This window comes from Telmatherina bonti (genome assembly GCF_933228915.1).
Source record: "Telmatherina bonti genome assembly, chromosome: 4".
NCBI classification, from domain to species: Eukaryota; Metazoa; Chordata; class Actinopteri; order Atheriniformes; family Telmatherinidae; genus Telmatherina; species Telmatherina bonti.
In genome coordinates, this window is record NC_136622.1 from 28,000,713 (window position 1) to 28,016,995 (window position 16,283).

A 16,283-nucleotide genomic window follows, 5' to 3' on the forward strand; every position below is an offset into this window, starting at 1 on the left:
CTGATTTCAATTTGCACATTTTAATATTCATCTTAGTTAACACGGGGATGGGCGAGGAAAATGAAGCATTATCTGATAGATCAATGTTTTATCAGGCTGCAGAGGCCATCTAAGCATCAGCATACAAAGCAGAGAAGTCCCACATTCAAAGTGGACTTGATCTGTCAGTGCAGTGCATTAATATGCATCGGTATTTGGCAGTCGCCTCACAGCAATCAGGTCCTTCCTGTGTGAAGTTCAGCTTTCATCGAAATACCAAGGGCTGTTGCTGTATATTAAATGTACTTGTGTGTTTGCCTGCTGGCCTTAAAGCTGAAATTAGTAGCAGAGAACTGCATCTGTTCCTGTTTGCTTTAAAAGAAGCAGGAGAGACAACATATGTTTATGCGAGTGATCCATGTAAGAATCTATAAAACTACTCTTGACTTCAGTCGAAGGTACAATGAGAAAACAAATTTGATTAAAAAAATATATACACTTTAAAATCTAGATTAAAACGGCAAAGAGAAAACAAATGCCCACAGTATTGCAGGCTCATTGCTATAAAAGTATTTTTAATTCAGATGATTCACCCGAGAGCTTGACAAGGAGGAATCCTTGCTGAATATTAATGTCGTATTACTTTGCCTGCAAAGCGCTGGCATAATATTAAGTTCACATTTCAGACTATCTGATCCTTGTTATGAATGAAAACAATGTAAATCAGAAATATCTAAACAATGACTTAATAAAATTGATTTTGCTCTCCGTCTCGCTGCTTGAAATGAAACTGTGTTATACGCAGAATAAAGAGGCTGTGCATCTCATCCATTACTGTGATTAGCCACAGAGTGTACCATCTGCTCCTCCTGTCAAAAAAAAGCCGTATAATATAGCATTCCTGGAACAAGACAAACATGTCTGGATGACTGGCAGCTTTATCTATCAGTTAAAAAAGAAAAATACTAGCTAGATGACTGAATGCATCTGTCTGTACTGTGACCGAGGCAGCCACCCTGATTTTATCTGCATGCCTTTTCAGTACAACTTGTTACACAACAAAGTCACTCTTCAAATACACATTTACATACATCTGTTCTTTTTTTTAATTTTTTTACTGTATTTTCTCCACATTTTGACATTTCATATTTTTCTTGTTTCCTGTTAAGCTGAACATTTTTTCCATTTAAATAATGCTGTATAATAATATAATGCTGTAAAATATATAAGACTGTATTTTAGTCATTAATGAAACTTTTAGGGGAAAGTATATAACATATCCCTCACAGATCACTTGGGATTTGTCCAGTTTGATCAGACAAACAGATGGTTGAAATGTCTGAGCCTTCTCCTGTATGCAATTAGTCTGAATGGAGCCACCAGGTTTCATCACCATGACTTTCATTTCCAGCAGCAACGCATGAAGTGTTGTAGACATGAGATTTAAAAATATCATGGAGAAAATTATTTGACAAATCCACATTGAAATCGTAAAATTGAATCTTGCCTGCAAATCTGCAAGTGAATAAAAATCACGTTGTTTTAAATATATCTGCACTTGTCTGAAGCCTTTCCCTCCACATCATTTGCAATGTGGTTTTTTTCATATTTTATGTGCAAAAATGAGCATCACCCCAGCAACACTGCACAGCTAGGTCCAAAGCTGATGGCTTTTTTTTCAGCCAGAGTGACTATTACTGGGTGAAAGGTCTTCTAAAATCAACCAAAATGAGCCAAACCTAGTAAACATGTATCATGTATAACCCTCCTGCTCAGTGATACTGAGCTGCCATGAAAAATAGATGCAGCACTCAGACAGACGAAGCCCTTCGAATGATTTTTTTTTTTCTTACTATCTCCCAGAGTGCTGCACTAGATACAAAAAAGCAAGACGAATAAGGCATAGTCAAAACTAATCCAATACGAAACATACCACAACAATAACAATGTTAGGACAACAAATTATTGATTTTTGTGTAATATATCTAGTTAAATCTTAACAGTTAAATAGATTCACATGGACTACTTTCTATTTCCCAAGAAAAAAAGCTTTTGATAAATGACCAAGTTTAGCTTAATATCCTGTGTTGTATTTCAAAGCTAGTTCAGCATGTCAGTGCCAATGCCTTTGCACAACATATTGCACAACACATTTCCTCCACAAGATAATATTTGCTCTGCATTCATAACGAAAATAAGTGAATCCACCCTACAAATTAGTCAGTACTTACTTGTCTTAAATTCCTGACTAGTCTGGCCAACATAAACACACATGCTGCAGCAACAGAAGTATAGTGTCTATATGATGCACCATGTAAATGACATCTCAACCATGACGCAAAATAAATTACATATGCACAATGTCACACCCGGATGCCAATTTTTAATGTTTGGTTTTTTTTGTGTATTTTTTGTCAGAATACAAAAAGACTCAGATATGGTGATCAAATCAAGATTCATATTTATAACATCAGATAAGCTTTCTGCTTTTTAACTAAATGAAAGTATACAAAAAGGAGCAATGAACCCAACAAACAAACTGCTGAAGAAAATACAGCAGCTGTGTAAAGAAATATTCCTAAAAAAGGAGAACAACCATATTCAACCATTTGGCAAGATATAAACATGGATACAAAGTCATTTCCCTTTAAATCAATGTGCTCACTCGTTTACAGTGGTGGTCATCAGAGTGGACTGACAGAGATGCTTGTTTTAAGCTACCTCTGAGCAGGATACCCCTCAGGACAATGACTGCCATTATACTGGCTGAAATACTTTAAAAACACTCAACGTTAATGACACAATGGTCCTTTCTCTTCGTTGGGTATGAAATACTGATACACTCATGTTGTTCAATAATATTTCCCCTTCTTTGTTGTATTTTCCGTAGATAAAAACCTAATGCAGCATGGGCTGTAGTTACCTACGCTGATCTTTTATGTTTGTGCAATACATGTCATGTGATCTGCTATCAGTGAGCAGGGGGGAAACCCCACTGAAAGAGGAAAAGCACTGCAGTACAGATGTTATGTGCTGCTCCCAGCTCTGCACAACCTGTGGCACAGTACTTTCTACAAAAATTGTAAAATGTAAATTGGAAGATTAAAAAAATACAGCTTACTTGATTGCAGATTATTAGATAAAATGCTACTGAAAAGCATGAAATACAATTAAGAAAGAGAAAAAAAGCCTCCCATCTTGGTTTATATTCCCAAGGATTGATAAGGATGTCCTTCCTTGCATACTGGTGGTAGCTGAAGACTGTGATGTTGTACAGCAAGAGTGAACATTTAACGCATTAACGCATTTACATTTATGTCCGCAGGATACTTGATGCTGCTGCCAATATTTCTTTAACCATTACTTACTTTATTTAAAGAGCCAAGGAGAAATGTGGCTTTATGGCTAGAGCAGATAATTAATACAATGCAAATCTAAAATGATGAGCTATTTAAGATTGGGGAACATATTGACTTACCACTCCTGCTGTGGTTCATCGATAACAAGGAGAATCTTGAACTTCTTTGGTGTCGTGACTTGGGTCTGCTCCACGAGCCCTGCTGAGGCAGCTGTCTGCTTAACAACATTTGTGATGGAGCTAAAGAAACCAGCCCCAGTCGACTGCGCTGGCTGAGGTTTCCTCTCAGGGGCTGGGGACGTGGCTGGAGGTGTTGGCCCAGCCGTAGGAGACTTGGCAGGGGTGGAGGAAGCAGGTGGAGGAGGCTGAGCCGGGTCAGGCCTCTGCAGGTCTGTCATGTAGCCGTTGGGAAGGTTGGAGATGAAAGTGCTGTCCGAGAGGCGCCGACGCAAATAATTCATGGCTGCAGAAGAGTCAACAAACACTGGGTGTGGAAAATTATTCTGCAAAAGTCTTCCAGCTCTGAGTGTGAGGCTGATTATGGCTGAGGTTTCAGCACAAACTACTAGCAAATGAATTCCCTCCCAGCTTTGCAGAGCATCCTCAAAGCTCTCCCTCACTGGCAGTGACGCTTCAGCCTCCCACAGCCAATCCCCTTACCCTGTGCTTTCCTCAAGCATAGCAAATGATGCTCTGCTGTGCTTCTCCTTCGTCCTATCCTCCCTTCCTGTCGTTTCTCTCTCAATGGCATGCCTGAGTTCCCTACCCCTCCCCCATTTTCTACTGCTTCAGAAACGTCATCCTTTTTTGTACCACAGCATGGAAAATAGAGGGGTTTCCAGTGTAAGTGCAAGAGGGTATAATCAGTACTACATCACATCGGGTTTATTCCTGCTCCCCATGTTCTGCAGGTTTTTTTGCCCTCTGTTTATGTATAGCAAGTCTGTGTGTAAAACACAGCCATGAAATCTAAAATGGCTGTTAGGACTAGTGGACAAGATTGAGAGGGAGCATGCATCAGCACCAGTCCCTTGAGACAAATGGGGTGAAATAAACACAGTCTCTTAATGTTTGTTGTTCCACCTTATGTTTACCTTTTAAAAAAGAAAATCTTTTCATACACACAATCACTTTCATGTTGATAAAATCTGGAAACTATTTACAAGGAAAACAGAGGAAAACATAGAGAAAAATTACCTTTAACACAGATAAAAGATGGATATTTTGAGAGGGGTCAGGGAACAGATCAATTAATCAATGACTTGTGCTCAGATGTTAACAAGAGTCTAGACAAAAAAACAACACAGCTTGACACAGATTGATACAAAAATAACCTGTTTTGTGAAAAATTAAATCCAAGGATGAATACATATTTTTAGGCATACTAACATTAGAGCTAATATAGCTACTTGACAGCTTTCATTGCACTTTCTACATCTGGGGATTAGGTCAGTTTAATTGATAAAACTGGGTAGACTGAACCACTTGTTATTGTAGCATTTAAATAGTTTGTAATAAGATTAAAGATTAGATAAGATTAAACATGTTTTAACATTAAGCTATTTGCACAAACGGACTGGAAACTATTTTGCATACACAGAGATAGTGAATATGATAAGGAAGTATATTTAAAATGATCAGAATAAAGTGTAACTGTGCTGACTCCCTTTTTATTTTTAAGTGGTCCCCCCTCGTCCATTTACAGTTATAAGGCTTAATGAGAATACTTAATCAAAAATTATGTTAGATGAAAAATTTCAAGATGGCTTTATCTCACTTGAGACAGGAAAAAATGGCACTAAAACTTCAAAAATGTGTCATGTAATAAATTGCCCAGCAACTGTGACAAAGGAAGTATAGTGTTTTACTCTGTGCACCTGAAAGGGGTGATAGATTCAAAAATATTGAGCTGTCCATAAAAGTTAGACCTATTTGTATAAGTTTACTTTGAGATGTTTTCTGTATGAAAATAAGGAAAAATTAAAACGTGTTATTGGTTTTAGGGAAGCCTCTTGCATTTGAGTTGGGCGACACCGGCTGGTAGTTTTAGTGTACTGCACAAAAAATAAATAAACTTTAGACTGACGAAAAGTCTCAAATCCCAGCTCTACTCATAAGTCAGTCAATGAGCAGGACAGGGAAATGTGGCGGATTTAAATTTTGACAATAAAAACCCTGCGACTCAAAGCTGTTTAGGACAAATATTTACAATCCTGTTATGTAGCAAGAAGATGAACTTCAGGGGGCAGTCGGGGCTCTTTGCTAGATGTTAGTTAGTGAAACTTTGCAAGTACGTTACACAAAATTTAACAGATAATCATAGTGTTCAAAAGGGATTAATATACTTTTAAATTGATTTTCTTGTACAAATGTGCAGGGCACTTTCCAAAGTACGTACCTTTTCTCTCCACTAGGGCTGCTCTGCTCGGCTCTGTTGTGTTGGAAAGCAAGCTGCCGAGATGGGAAGTGCGTGAAGCTTAGCCTGGACTAGCCATGGTGTTGTTGATGTAAGAATCAATTTGGTCGACTAAGTAAGTACCATTAGTTACTGACGTTACGTTTCTTTGTAATTAAGTTAGTGTGACTAGTATACTTAACGTAAACCATCATTTATCTGCCAATGTCGTGTGGTTTGTCTTTACGGTGGTTGAATCGGGACTCTTTGAGCTAACTTTGAAGTTAGCATCTTCCTCAATGTTAGTTTGTCGTGAACAGTTAGCTCTCAAATAGACTGGTTATTGTGACAATTAAATTAGTTACCATATATGCGAAACTATTTTTGTGATACTTGTAACTGTGCATTCGTCAGCCACACGGTTAGAATATTGTAGACAAATGTAAAGCAAAACTTCAGGATAGTTTTTAAAGGTTAGCCTTTGTTGTAAAAGTTAGCTCAAAGTGTGGTACTTGTTTAGCTAGCTGTGGTGTTTCCCCCCCCGGGATGTAGCAATCGTTAACGTCATTGTCGGGACACATTACAATAAATGACTAATCTAATGTTTAGAAATGACTCATTTCAAGTTAAAACATTGTTTACAACCTGTTTCCTTCCCCCCAAATTTTCTGTCTGTAGGACATATTCCTGGTTGCGTTCGGTGGAATAGCCTGCTAACATCAATGTTAGCATTTAGCCTGCTCGGCTAAATGCTTTGCTGTAGAATGGACCTGTTGAACTCTCAGTTCCTGGACAAGATGAACAATAACATTGGGAGACTGCACTACGATGGTAGGTTTGTCATTACTTTTTTTTGTTTAACGTAGTTTTAGACCCGTTTAGAAACATGTTTATTACACCAAAGCGTTGTTGTGTGTGTTATTACAACATCAGCTACTCCAGTGTTTGTATTCGTGTTACCCATTTACGTTCATTTTATAGCAACAGTACGTCCTCACACACTGATGTCATTTTTTAAATGCGGGTCAATGAAGAAAGGATTTTAACATATTTTTTTTACTGTTAGTCTTTTGCCTTTGAGTGAAAAATAAAACCATCAATGCGTTAAATGGCCAGTTTAATCTTTTGATGTAGCATACAAGAAACTGCACATGACAGTAGCGCCTGCTCACTTCCAAGCAAATGTAGTAAAATGACTTGTAAATGTTTATTTTTCTACAAGTACATCTGAGATATGTTGGGATTTGAGATGATACTGATAATTAGATAAGTCATAATCATAGCTCAAAACATGCTTTTTATTTTTATTTATTTAATATATTTCCTAAACATGTGAACTATATTTCAAATTATTCTTCATTCTCCTGTCCATCATAATCTTTCCGGATTTAAGGTTAAACTTAGGAAAAACATTTTTGGTAGTGCTTTTTCTCCTTTCCTTAAAGGTGGAGTATGTAAGATTTTCAATATTTTCAAAATTTATTAACTAAAAAAAATAACTACAATCATAATTAGATAGTTTTTTTTTTAACATGTAGGTTCCAGTCTGTCCAGATGTATTAATTAAATTACAAGTTTAATTAATGACAAAGACCCTTCTTAAATATTTGCCTACCAGTAAAAAAAAAAAAAAAGTGCTTTTTGTCATTTGTCATTAATTAAACTTGTAATTTAATAAAGCATCAAATATGGTCAGACTGGAACCTACATGTTCAAAAAACTACCTAATTATGATAGTAGTTATTTTATTTAATTTATTTTGAAAATATTGAAAATCTTACATACTCTACCTTTAAGATTTTGGAAATATTTATTTATTTATTTATTTATTTTTTAAGTAGTTTTCAGTAAAACTATGTAAAAATTTTTTAGCCACTTCACTTTTAAAGTCAGTTTTAATGTTTTACCCTCTTTATCCATGTTGTCCCTGTTGTCTATATTTTCAATTTGTAAAGGTTTTATGTACTCTCAAACATTTTTATGATCCACCACAAGAATTTAGTCTTTGTGTCAGTGAGTTGTTCATATAGCTGAAGTACACTTGAAAAAGCAAACAAACAGGATTTTACTAAGGGAATGTACTACATGGCAGTGTATTAAATTTAATTTGTTATATAATTGCATTCAATCCTGCAAGGTAGATTTAGTCCCCAGACTTTGGCTCATTTGGCCCCTTTAAACAGAGTTGTCTCCAGATATCAATAAACTCTCAGAACACTAAAAAAATGCTTTTTGGCTGTCTTCTCTGGATCAAAGTTTCCTATTAGTTTCTCATATATATTAAGTTGCCATAGCCATGAGTTACCTAATATCTTTAACAAAATTGATCCAAAAATCTTGAGCAGAACAGAAAAATATTTTCAGTGTTTATTTATTTTTGTTTAATATTTAATTTTGTACGTGAAAAAGTCTTAAATTTGGGATTTTCTCTCTCTTTAGTAATGTTTTACATTTTTGTATCATTTAACAACTTGAAAGTCATTTAAAAAATATTTTGACTTAGATGAACTTCAATAGAAGGTACTACCTAGATAAAGATGGGTGATTATCATGTGCATTGAGTAGATCAGTGCTTTCTCTTTCTTTCCATTGTGTGAATTTTTTAGATGACACAGCTTATCAGATTTTAATTGTAATTTAATTGCATTGTGTGTTGTGTAACCACGGTTGTGTGTTATGGTCACTATGTAGTAATTTGCTGATAATTACATATAATATAAATTATTGTTATTTTTCTTACTGTTGATTGTTTTCTTTTCCCACAGATGAGTCCAGAATGCCCTCCCTGTCAACTGCTATGTCCTCCATAACTGGACCTCCTCCTCACTGCCCAACCAAACGAAAGTATGGAGAAGAACAAATGGAAGACAGAATCAGCTGTGATGATGACCACATGACCAAAACCAGCAAACTGTTTCCTACCCAGCTGTAAGTGCATTTTAATCTGCAATTATACCAACCCTTCTAATTCGGATCTTTGTTTGTGTTGTAGGTAAACACAACCAAAATACGCATGTGTGGGATGACAAATGACTCTGGCTAAGACAACTGACTCGCATGTCAATCTGGAATCAAAACCCAGTCAAAATTCTTATAGAATTAGTGTAAGTCCAAGGCTGCTGGGGTTCAGTGGAGCTCAATGTTTTGCTCTCATACGGTGGAAACAGAAATTGTCCTGAATTAACCAACTGATTCACGACATTTTCATCTTTGTTGTATCTCTTTTCTTCTCCTACCACTAATTCTTGATGCAGCCCCACCCTGGGCAATGGGCAGGACAGGAATGGGATTTTAAAGAGTCTGGTTGAGTTGAATTAGTGCAACAAGGAAGCAAACTTGGTCCAAGAGAATATTGGAGTCCCTAACTTAGATGACTCCAATCATCCCAAGTCTAATGGACTACCCTGGGGTGAATGCCTCTCTAGAGACCTTGAATTAATCTCAATTAATGTGTAAAGTTTAACACTAGAAATGGGCATAGTCCGTCCTTAAGGGCCACACTCCTTCAGCTTTGAATGTTTCCTGGAGCAACACACCTAAATTAGATCAGTGGGTACAGATGTTCTCATGGATCTTACTAGGTAGGTATCCTGTGTCCCTGATATATTAAAATCTGAAAGGACAAGGTAAATTCACTAATGGGAACGCACTGCATTTTTCTTTGAAAAATGATACATTGTGAACGCCTTGCGTTTAACATCAAAAGTAAATAGGAAAAGAAACCTGAACAGCAGATCTGACAGGTACTGTTAACTAGGGCTGTGACAATATGCTTTTGTCCCGATTCAATTCCGATTTTGCGATTCTCACAATTCTTTGATATTGCTGATTTTTGTAGATTAAAAACAAAAAAAACTGTGCAAAACTTTTTTGCTCGTCATTTTTCTTGATTTCAGTTAAGAAAAAAACATCACATTAGCTTGAGCATCATTCTGCTGCTAAAATGCCCAAAAAGACAAGTAAAAACATCAATAAAAACAATCAAAATGACAAAATGTTTTATAATGGATTATTTTTATTTATTTGGAAAAAAATTTTTAACAAGAAATTGATTTTAAAATTGTGAAGCAAACATTCCCGATATTCAATTTGAATTTCCCACCCCTACTGGTAACCCTGTGCATATCTAAAAGATGCACAAACACCATCCCTGTCCACACAGTATGGCGACATGCTAGTTTAGCCAGTCACAACAGATTTTATTTCAGCAAATATATGAACTTCATTGTTAGTAAACTCATGTTTGTACTCAACGGTGATAAGCCCAGATGCTGAGACGGTCTCTGCGCATACATAACACTTCTGTTTTACTTGTTGTGGTAAATTTTTCAGATGGAAATTTTATTTGTTTAATTTCATACGCATACAAGAATATGTCCATTACCATGTTATGCCATACCACCATCAAAGGTATGTGAAACGGGAAAAATTGCATTTTTTAAATTGGGGACTCCCTCAAATCACCACCTGTGGGTCCCTGGGACTCACTACTTTGAAAACATAACAAAATTGCTGTGCTTGGGCAGAACTTGACTACAAGCTGTTGAGGAGAGCCACTTTCTTGTATTAGGCATGTTGGAGCAGGGACACACTTAAAACCTGCAGGACTGAGGCCTTCAAGGACTGTGGTTGCCCTTCCCTATTTTATGCGTTATAAATGTAATCATGTTCGATTAAATTGCAAGAGACTTGCCAACAAACAATTCAGTCTTCTGTACTGCATTTCAGACTTAATGTGAAATTAGTGTGTTGAGTTTGGGAAAGTGAAAAACTTAAAATACAAATTGTTTATACATATTTTTATCTACTGAATGTGTCAAACAAAACAAATTGTTTATTCATATTTTTATCTACTGAATGTGTCAAACAAAACAAATTGTTTATACATATTTTTATCTACTGAATGTGTCAAACAAAACAAATTGTTTATACATATTTTTATCTACTGAATGTGTCAAATTTCACACAGTCTATCTTTAAAATCCACACATTCGCACAGGCTTTTCTAATTCTTTTTGAGTTGGATAAATACCATTTGCTGCCATCACACTCTACAGTAATAGATTTAGTCACTGTGTTGTCTGCTCCTTTAAACAAGAGGATGTTGAAAATGTTGTTTTCTAAGCAGTAAGAACTTAACCTCATTGTCAACAACTCTCAATCATTCTTTGTATACAGGTGTGTCTTTAGCAGTGAGAATAGTTGTGGCCCAGTTTACCTTCATACTAAAATATTTTCATTTACATGCAGCTGTTCAAATTCAAATTGTGTATAAAGAGATCAAGTTGTGTATTATGTTTGATTTGTATTTCTTTTATGAAGGGCCCATCCCTCTTCAGGAGACAACCATACTGGGCATTGGGGCCTCAGTCAGAGTCCTGTAGAGCATATTACTCCTCCCAATGGTATCCATGGGAACCTCGTGTATGCATCCATTTCTGGCTACAGTGTAGACCAGCCTGTGGCTCTGACCAAAAGCAGTCATGACATCGGAGTCAGCAAAACAGCGAGGCCTGTCTTAAGTGGCGCAGTGGAACGGCAGCAGGTATGACAACATTTAATTATATTCACATAGTTGAGAATAAAAACACACCAGTGTGTTTACAATTAAGTATGAATATATGTTGAAATGTTTGGGCATTTAGATCTTTTAACACGTGATTCATTCTTCTTTGATTATAATTTGTAAGTCTTGCAACATGTGAACGCAGATGCATGTCTTAATTTTCATGTATGAAAGTTTTTTTTTTTTTTTTTTTTAAATACCTCTGTTTTAAACTCCTATCTCATTGAAATGGTATTGTCTCAGTTAAGATTTTTTATTAAAGAGAAAGCAAATGCTTTTCAGCCTTGTGAAAGATTTTTTCAACATTTTGTTTACAAATCTTCTGGACTGTGACCGGCGTCTTGCATGTCATACGTCACCATTGGACATTCACTTATGTTGCAGCTCAATATATCTGTTATTCATTTTGCAGAATCGTCCCTCGGTTATTACATGTGCGCCTGCGAGTAACCGGAATTGTAACCTGTCGCACTGCCACATGAATGGCTGTACTTCCAGCACATCTACTGATCAGAGAAAGACCAATGGTAAGTCTTCAAAAGTGTTGACTAATCTAATATTTACACACCAGCTGATGGCAACGTTAAAACTACTAACAGGTAAAATTAATAATACTTATAGTTTCGGTGCTATAGTATGTGCTAAATGTGAAGGTGTATTAGGTAACACACAGGTAGTTCTTAAGGTTGATGTGTTGAAAGAAAATAATATAATTCAGAGGTCACAGTGATAGCTGAATGATTGGATCAGAAAATATAAACATTTTTATGTATAGGTTAATACTGTCAAACTAGCTACATGGCCATAGGAGCCTCCTTTTTAAAATTTATCTAAGACTACACAATGAGACATTCTGTACCAATAACAGCTCATTATAATAGAGTCTGTGAATAATTATGCACTTTTGTTACCAGTCTTTTAAAATTGAGAGGTGTTTAAAAAAAAAACCAAAAAACAAAACAGAGCTTATTTTGTGAACTGTAGCAGGGTGCATGAAATTAAATTATAAAGTACTTTATTAATCCCAGGGTTAAATTATACTGAATTACATGGCATATGGCAGCCCACTGCTCTTTAGTAAATGTGGAGATGAGTAAAAAGCAGAAGCTTATTTATCAATCAAGATTGGAAAAAAAAAATAGCTACAGTATATTGATGAAATCCAAACATGCTTACATTCATTGTGTTTTATTGTGGATTTTTTTTTAAACACCAAAATGAATGTTATAAATAACGATTCTTCTAACATTTGTCAGTTTTCATGCTTGATGTCAACTTTGTCTTATCATTTTCAAATTCTGTATAGAGTCTATTGGGGCTGGGCGATATGACCAAAATCTCATATCCCGATATAGCTCGTTTTATATCCCCATAACGATATACAGAATGATATAAAATTATTTGTGTAATTTTGTGTCAATCATCAGTTATTTGTCTGATGTCCTTATCAACGGCAGCAGTGATCTCCTTCCTTCTGCGGGAACTATGGCCTTATGACGTTTCACAGGTCTGTTGCAGCGTTTGCGTCTTGAGTTTATAATGAGCACTTTCGCCACCATTTGATGCTGCTTCTGCGGCGTTTGCTTGTTGACTCTATTCTTTATTCTGTATTATTTATCCTGATTGTTGCGCAGGTGATAAAATGAGTTAGTTGTGTCGGAGTCCATTGTTGGGACTGTGAGCTAGTCTGTTGGTTCCACGTCCGTCTTTTTATGTCCAAACAGTATCCATGCAACAGAAATTTCCCCTCTTTTAGGAGCAAGCTCATCGGTTTTGGTTGGCAAGTCATCTATTAGTGAATTATTCTGCTCTGAAACACGTCTGCTACTGTCTTTCTACATGTTTGTTTATGTTTTGCAACATGGATCCCATAAAGCGCATCTTGACGTAAAATACTGCAGTAAAGCACCATACCGTGGCGTAAACGATAAAGCCTCATATGAAACTATAGATATTTTCTATCATCCAAATAATATATATCATCATATCGCCCAGTCCTACAGTCTATTATTCCAAGTTTGAAACAAATGTTTTCCACAGCTGCTCTTTTTTTGACTTTGGAAGAGTAATAAAACTGTTACTGTTTTGTGCTTTAATACAAACTTTGTTGTAACTATGTTGTTGGTCTCCCTTCATACATATTGTAGCTAATGCAGTATGTGACCCTGTGATTGAGGAGCACTTCCGTCGCAGCCTTGGAAAGAACTACAGAGAGGCAGAGGCAGTGTCTAACTCGGTGTCCATCACAGGTTCTGTAGACGACCACTTTGCCAAGGCGCTGGGTGATACTTGGTTCCAGATCCAAGCCAGGGGTGGGGGTCACCAAACTCCAGAGGCTGACCCATGAGTCGGAATAAAATATTGTAGTGGTGCGTTTGTGTGAGTGGAGAATCCCTGCTCCCTCATTTCTAGCCAAGAATCAACTTCCCTTAGCCAAGAACAGTGTAAGACAAATGCTGCTCACTGGCGGTTCACTTGTGGACCTCAAGGTCCGTCTTTTGGAACACTCGGCTCAGATTTGTGCTTTGAAATGGGCCGATCTTCAACACGGAGGTCAAACAAAATGTATAATGAACTGTTGGGGAAAAACTGTACAATCACATGCTTTTGGGATATTGAGATTTACAAAAGTGGTCAGTTACCAGCTTGAACTCACCTGCCTTTCATCTGTGTTGATAGCCAAAGATATTTCCTGCCTTTTCCAACATGCAAGCCATAGATCTAGTCCTTATTTTTGCTCAGAAATCACACTGCTTTTAAATCTATATTACTTGAAAATGACAACCAGGTCTCATTTGCACTAATACGTTTCTGACCGTTGAGGTAGCAGGTTACCTGTTTCAGTTAGAGCTAATGTGTCAAAAAATGCAAGGCTCTGGTCCCCCCCTGCTTTCTGAAGACACTAAAACTGTCATCATTATGATGATGAACTGGACATATCCACTGTTTAATAAGTTTAGTTTTCTGTCTAAACATTCACTGTGGCTGATTACTTAGTACACTAATACCAATCATAGATGATATCTCTAACTAGAAAGCATGTTTCAGATAGCTGGTTTCTATTACAAACCTTATTCTATACTATATATTTACTCAGAATTTATTTTTATCTGTAACATTTTAGAAATATTCACTGCTGGTACAGTTGTACTCAATATATTTTTTGTATCTGGTTTTCATTGCTATATGCAGGTGTACATCTTAGCATCCATCTACAGATCGCAGCCTCTGGCAAGGTTGTCTTGGATGCAGTTAAATATACTGCATTACTTTTGTTACTCTGCAGAGCTGGATGCTGTAGCTTTACACATGACTGAAAACAACTAAATCCCATCTGTAACACAGTTTATTAGCAGTGGTTTATTTATTCTTAACATGTTGATTGTTTCATCTTGACTTGTAGTGAAGTGTAGAGAAAACACAAGTCTTACCTTTGATGTGTTCCTTACAGGGAGGGTATTTCCAGTGCTTTATTGACAAGGAAGTTAATTTCACTAAAAAATTTTAAGTTTAATACACACGCACTATGGGTAGCCTTCGTGTTTTGTTAGTCTGCATCAACATTCCCCCTGCTGCTGCTGCTGCTGCTTTACATTTAGCAGTCACTTCTGTTGTGTATAGGAAGTACTGTTACAAGTGTGCCTGTAATTTTATTTTTTAAAGTCAGTGATGTCATGATGTGATTGGCCAAAATCTCCTAAAGGAGAAAAAGCTGATCGGAGAAAGTTTTTATGCAGTTGAGTTTGTTTAAATCTTCCATTTTTAACAAAGAAAAACATCTTATGTAGTTGCCTATATGGCTACAGTAATTGATAGTTGGTTATGTAAAGACCAAATTGCAAACAGTTAATTGTATTGTCAATTAACTGTTTGCCAAACACTCGAATTTGTATTAATATTAATCAGTTTTTAAGTTCTCTGCCTCTGTCCAGTCTTTGTATTTTATGTTACACATCTAAGACTATCATTGCGCCGTGCGGAATGATTGTAGATATTTTGTGTCTGTTCATAGTTGTGTAGTCATAGAGTGGAGCCATGTGTTCATTTTTAAAGGCTGACTAATTTTCCCAAGATTGTCAGTTTCATGAATAAGTGCGGGAACACAACAGTCTTTTGATCAGACTTTCTTCATGCAGTGTCAGAAAAGATTTTTTTTAACAGTTTAAATAGTTGAAGCATTTCTGTGTGTAGTGGTTGGGGATTGACATGGGATCTGCTTGTTTGACACAAGTAAGAGTTTTCACTAATGTGTTTTGGGATATTTGGCCGTTGTTATTTAATTTCTGTATTTAGACTACCTGTTTCTCAAAGCTGTTTGTATTAAGCTTTTGCTTCAGGAATAATCATTGTTGGAAAATAAAACATTTGTCCACTTTTATCCTTATTTCTCTGGAAGAAAAAAAACAAACTTTTTTGTACTTACATCTCTTCCAAATAAACTTATAATTACTACCTTTGCATATTCCATGTCCTTCTTTTCATTGGACCAGATTCAATGCATTTTATATACAGGATTACATATTTAGACAGTTTCAGTTTTTTATACATTTATTAAGTAAAGGTTAACCAAAGAAGTTCAAATATCTAATCAAAGATACTTTATTCATCCCAGAGGGGAAATTCAAATTTCCCTCAGAAATGTAGATTTATAAAAATGTGCTGAACTAATGGATAGGTTTGTTTTAGGTATGGCATTGCAATTGATCCGGTAAAGTTTTTTTTTTTTTTTTTAAATAATCCCTGAACTGTGGAAAAGATCTTTTAATAAATCCAAGCACACATTTTTCAGATAATTTCATCCAGGCTTAAAAAAAAAAAAAGAAAAGATTTTACCTGTTTAAAACAATGTGAGAAGTAAAACAATTGTGGCACGAGTGTAACAGCATGTTTGCTGATATGTGACATATGGAAGCTGAAAAGCTGTATCATTAAAACTATCAATACTACTTCACTTTTACTGGGAACTTGCTTCCACCTCTCCAGAA

The 16,283-nt window shown here is 36.1% G+C and overlaps 2 protein-coding genes across 4 annotated transcripts in view; one reads left to right on the forward strand and one right to left on the reverse strand.

The window, feature by feature from the left end:
• The window catches only part of syn2a (synapsin IIa), a gene marked incomplete at both ends in the record, with an annotated part of 9,973 nt that extends 6,175 nt beyond the window's left edge, over positions 1–3,798 (reverse strand). For all 3 annotated transcript variants that reach the window (XM_079239570.1, XM_079239569.1, XM_079239568.1), the window contains one exon: positions 3,458–3,798. In XM_079239570.1, coding sequence (XP_079095696.1) covers positions 3,458–3,798 — 341 coding nt within the window. The remainder of the gene's footprint in view (positions 1–3,457) is intronic.
• Positions 3,799–5,805: 2,007 nt separating this feature from the next.
• On the forward strand, positions 5,806–15,632 carry LOC306755047 (transcription cofactor vestigial-like protein 4). Its single transcript, XM_079239274.1, has 6 exons — positions 5,806–5,868; positions 6,411–6,563; positions 8,498–8,660; positions 11,055–11,277; positions 11,711–11,825; positions 13,446–15,632. The coding sequence occupies exons 2-6, from the start codon at positions 6,482–6,484 to the stop codon at positions 13,643–13,645; spliced, it is 783 nt and encodes a 260-aa protein (XP_079095400.1). The 5' UTR covers positions 5,806–5,868; positions 6,411–6,481; the 3' UTR covers positions 13,646–15,632.
• Positions 15,633–16,283: the final 651 nt, after the last annotated feature.

Coding starts and splice junctions, on each gene's coding strand:
- LOC306755047 (XM_079239274.1), top strand. CDS start 6,482: ATGCTTTGCTGTAGAATGGACCTGTTGAACTCTCAGTTCCTGGACAAG. Junction 6,564..8,497: donor TGGGAGACTGCACTACGATG/GTAGGTTTGTCA, acceptor CTTTTCCCACAG/ATGAGTCCAGAATGCCCTCC. Junction 11,826..13,445: donor TGATCAGAGAAAGACCAATG/GTAAGTCTTCAA, acceptor TACATATTGTAG/CTAATGCAGTATGTGACCCT.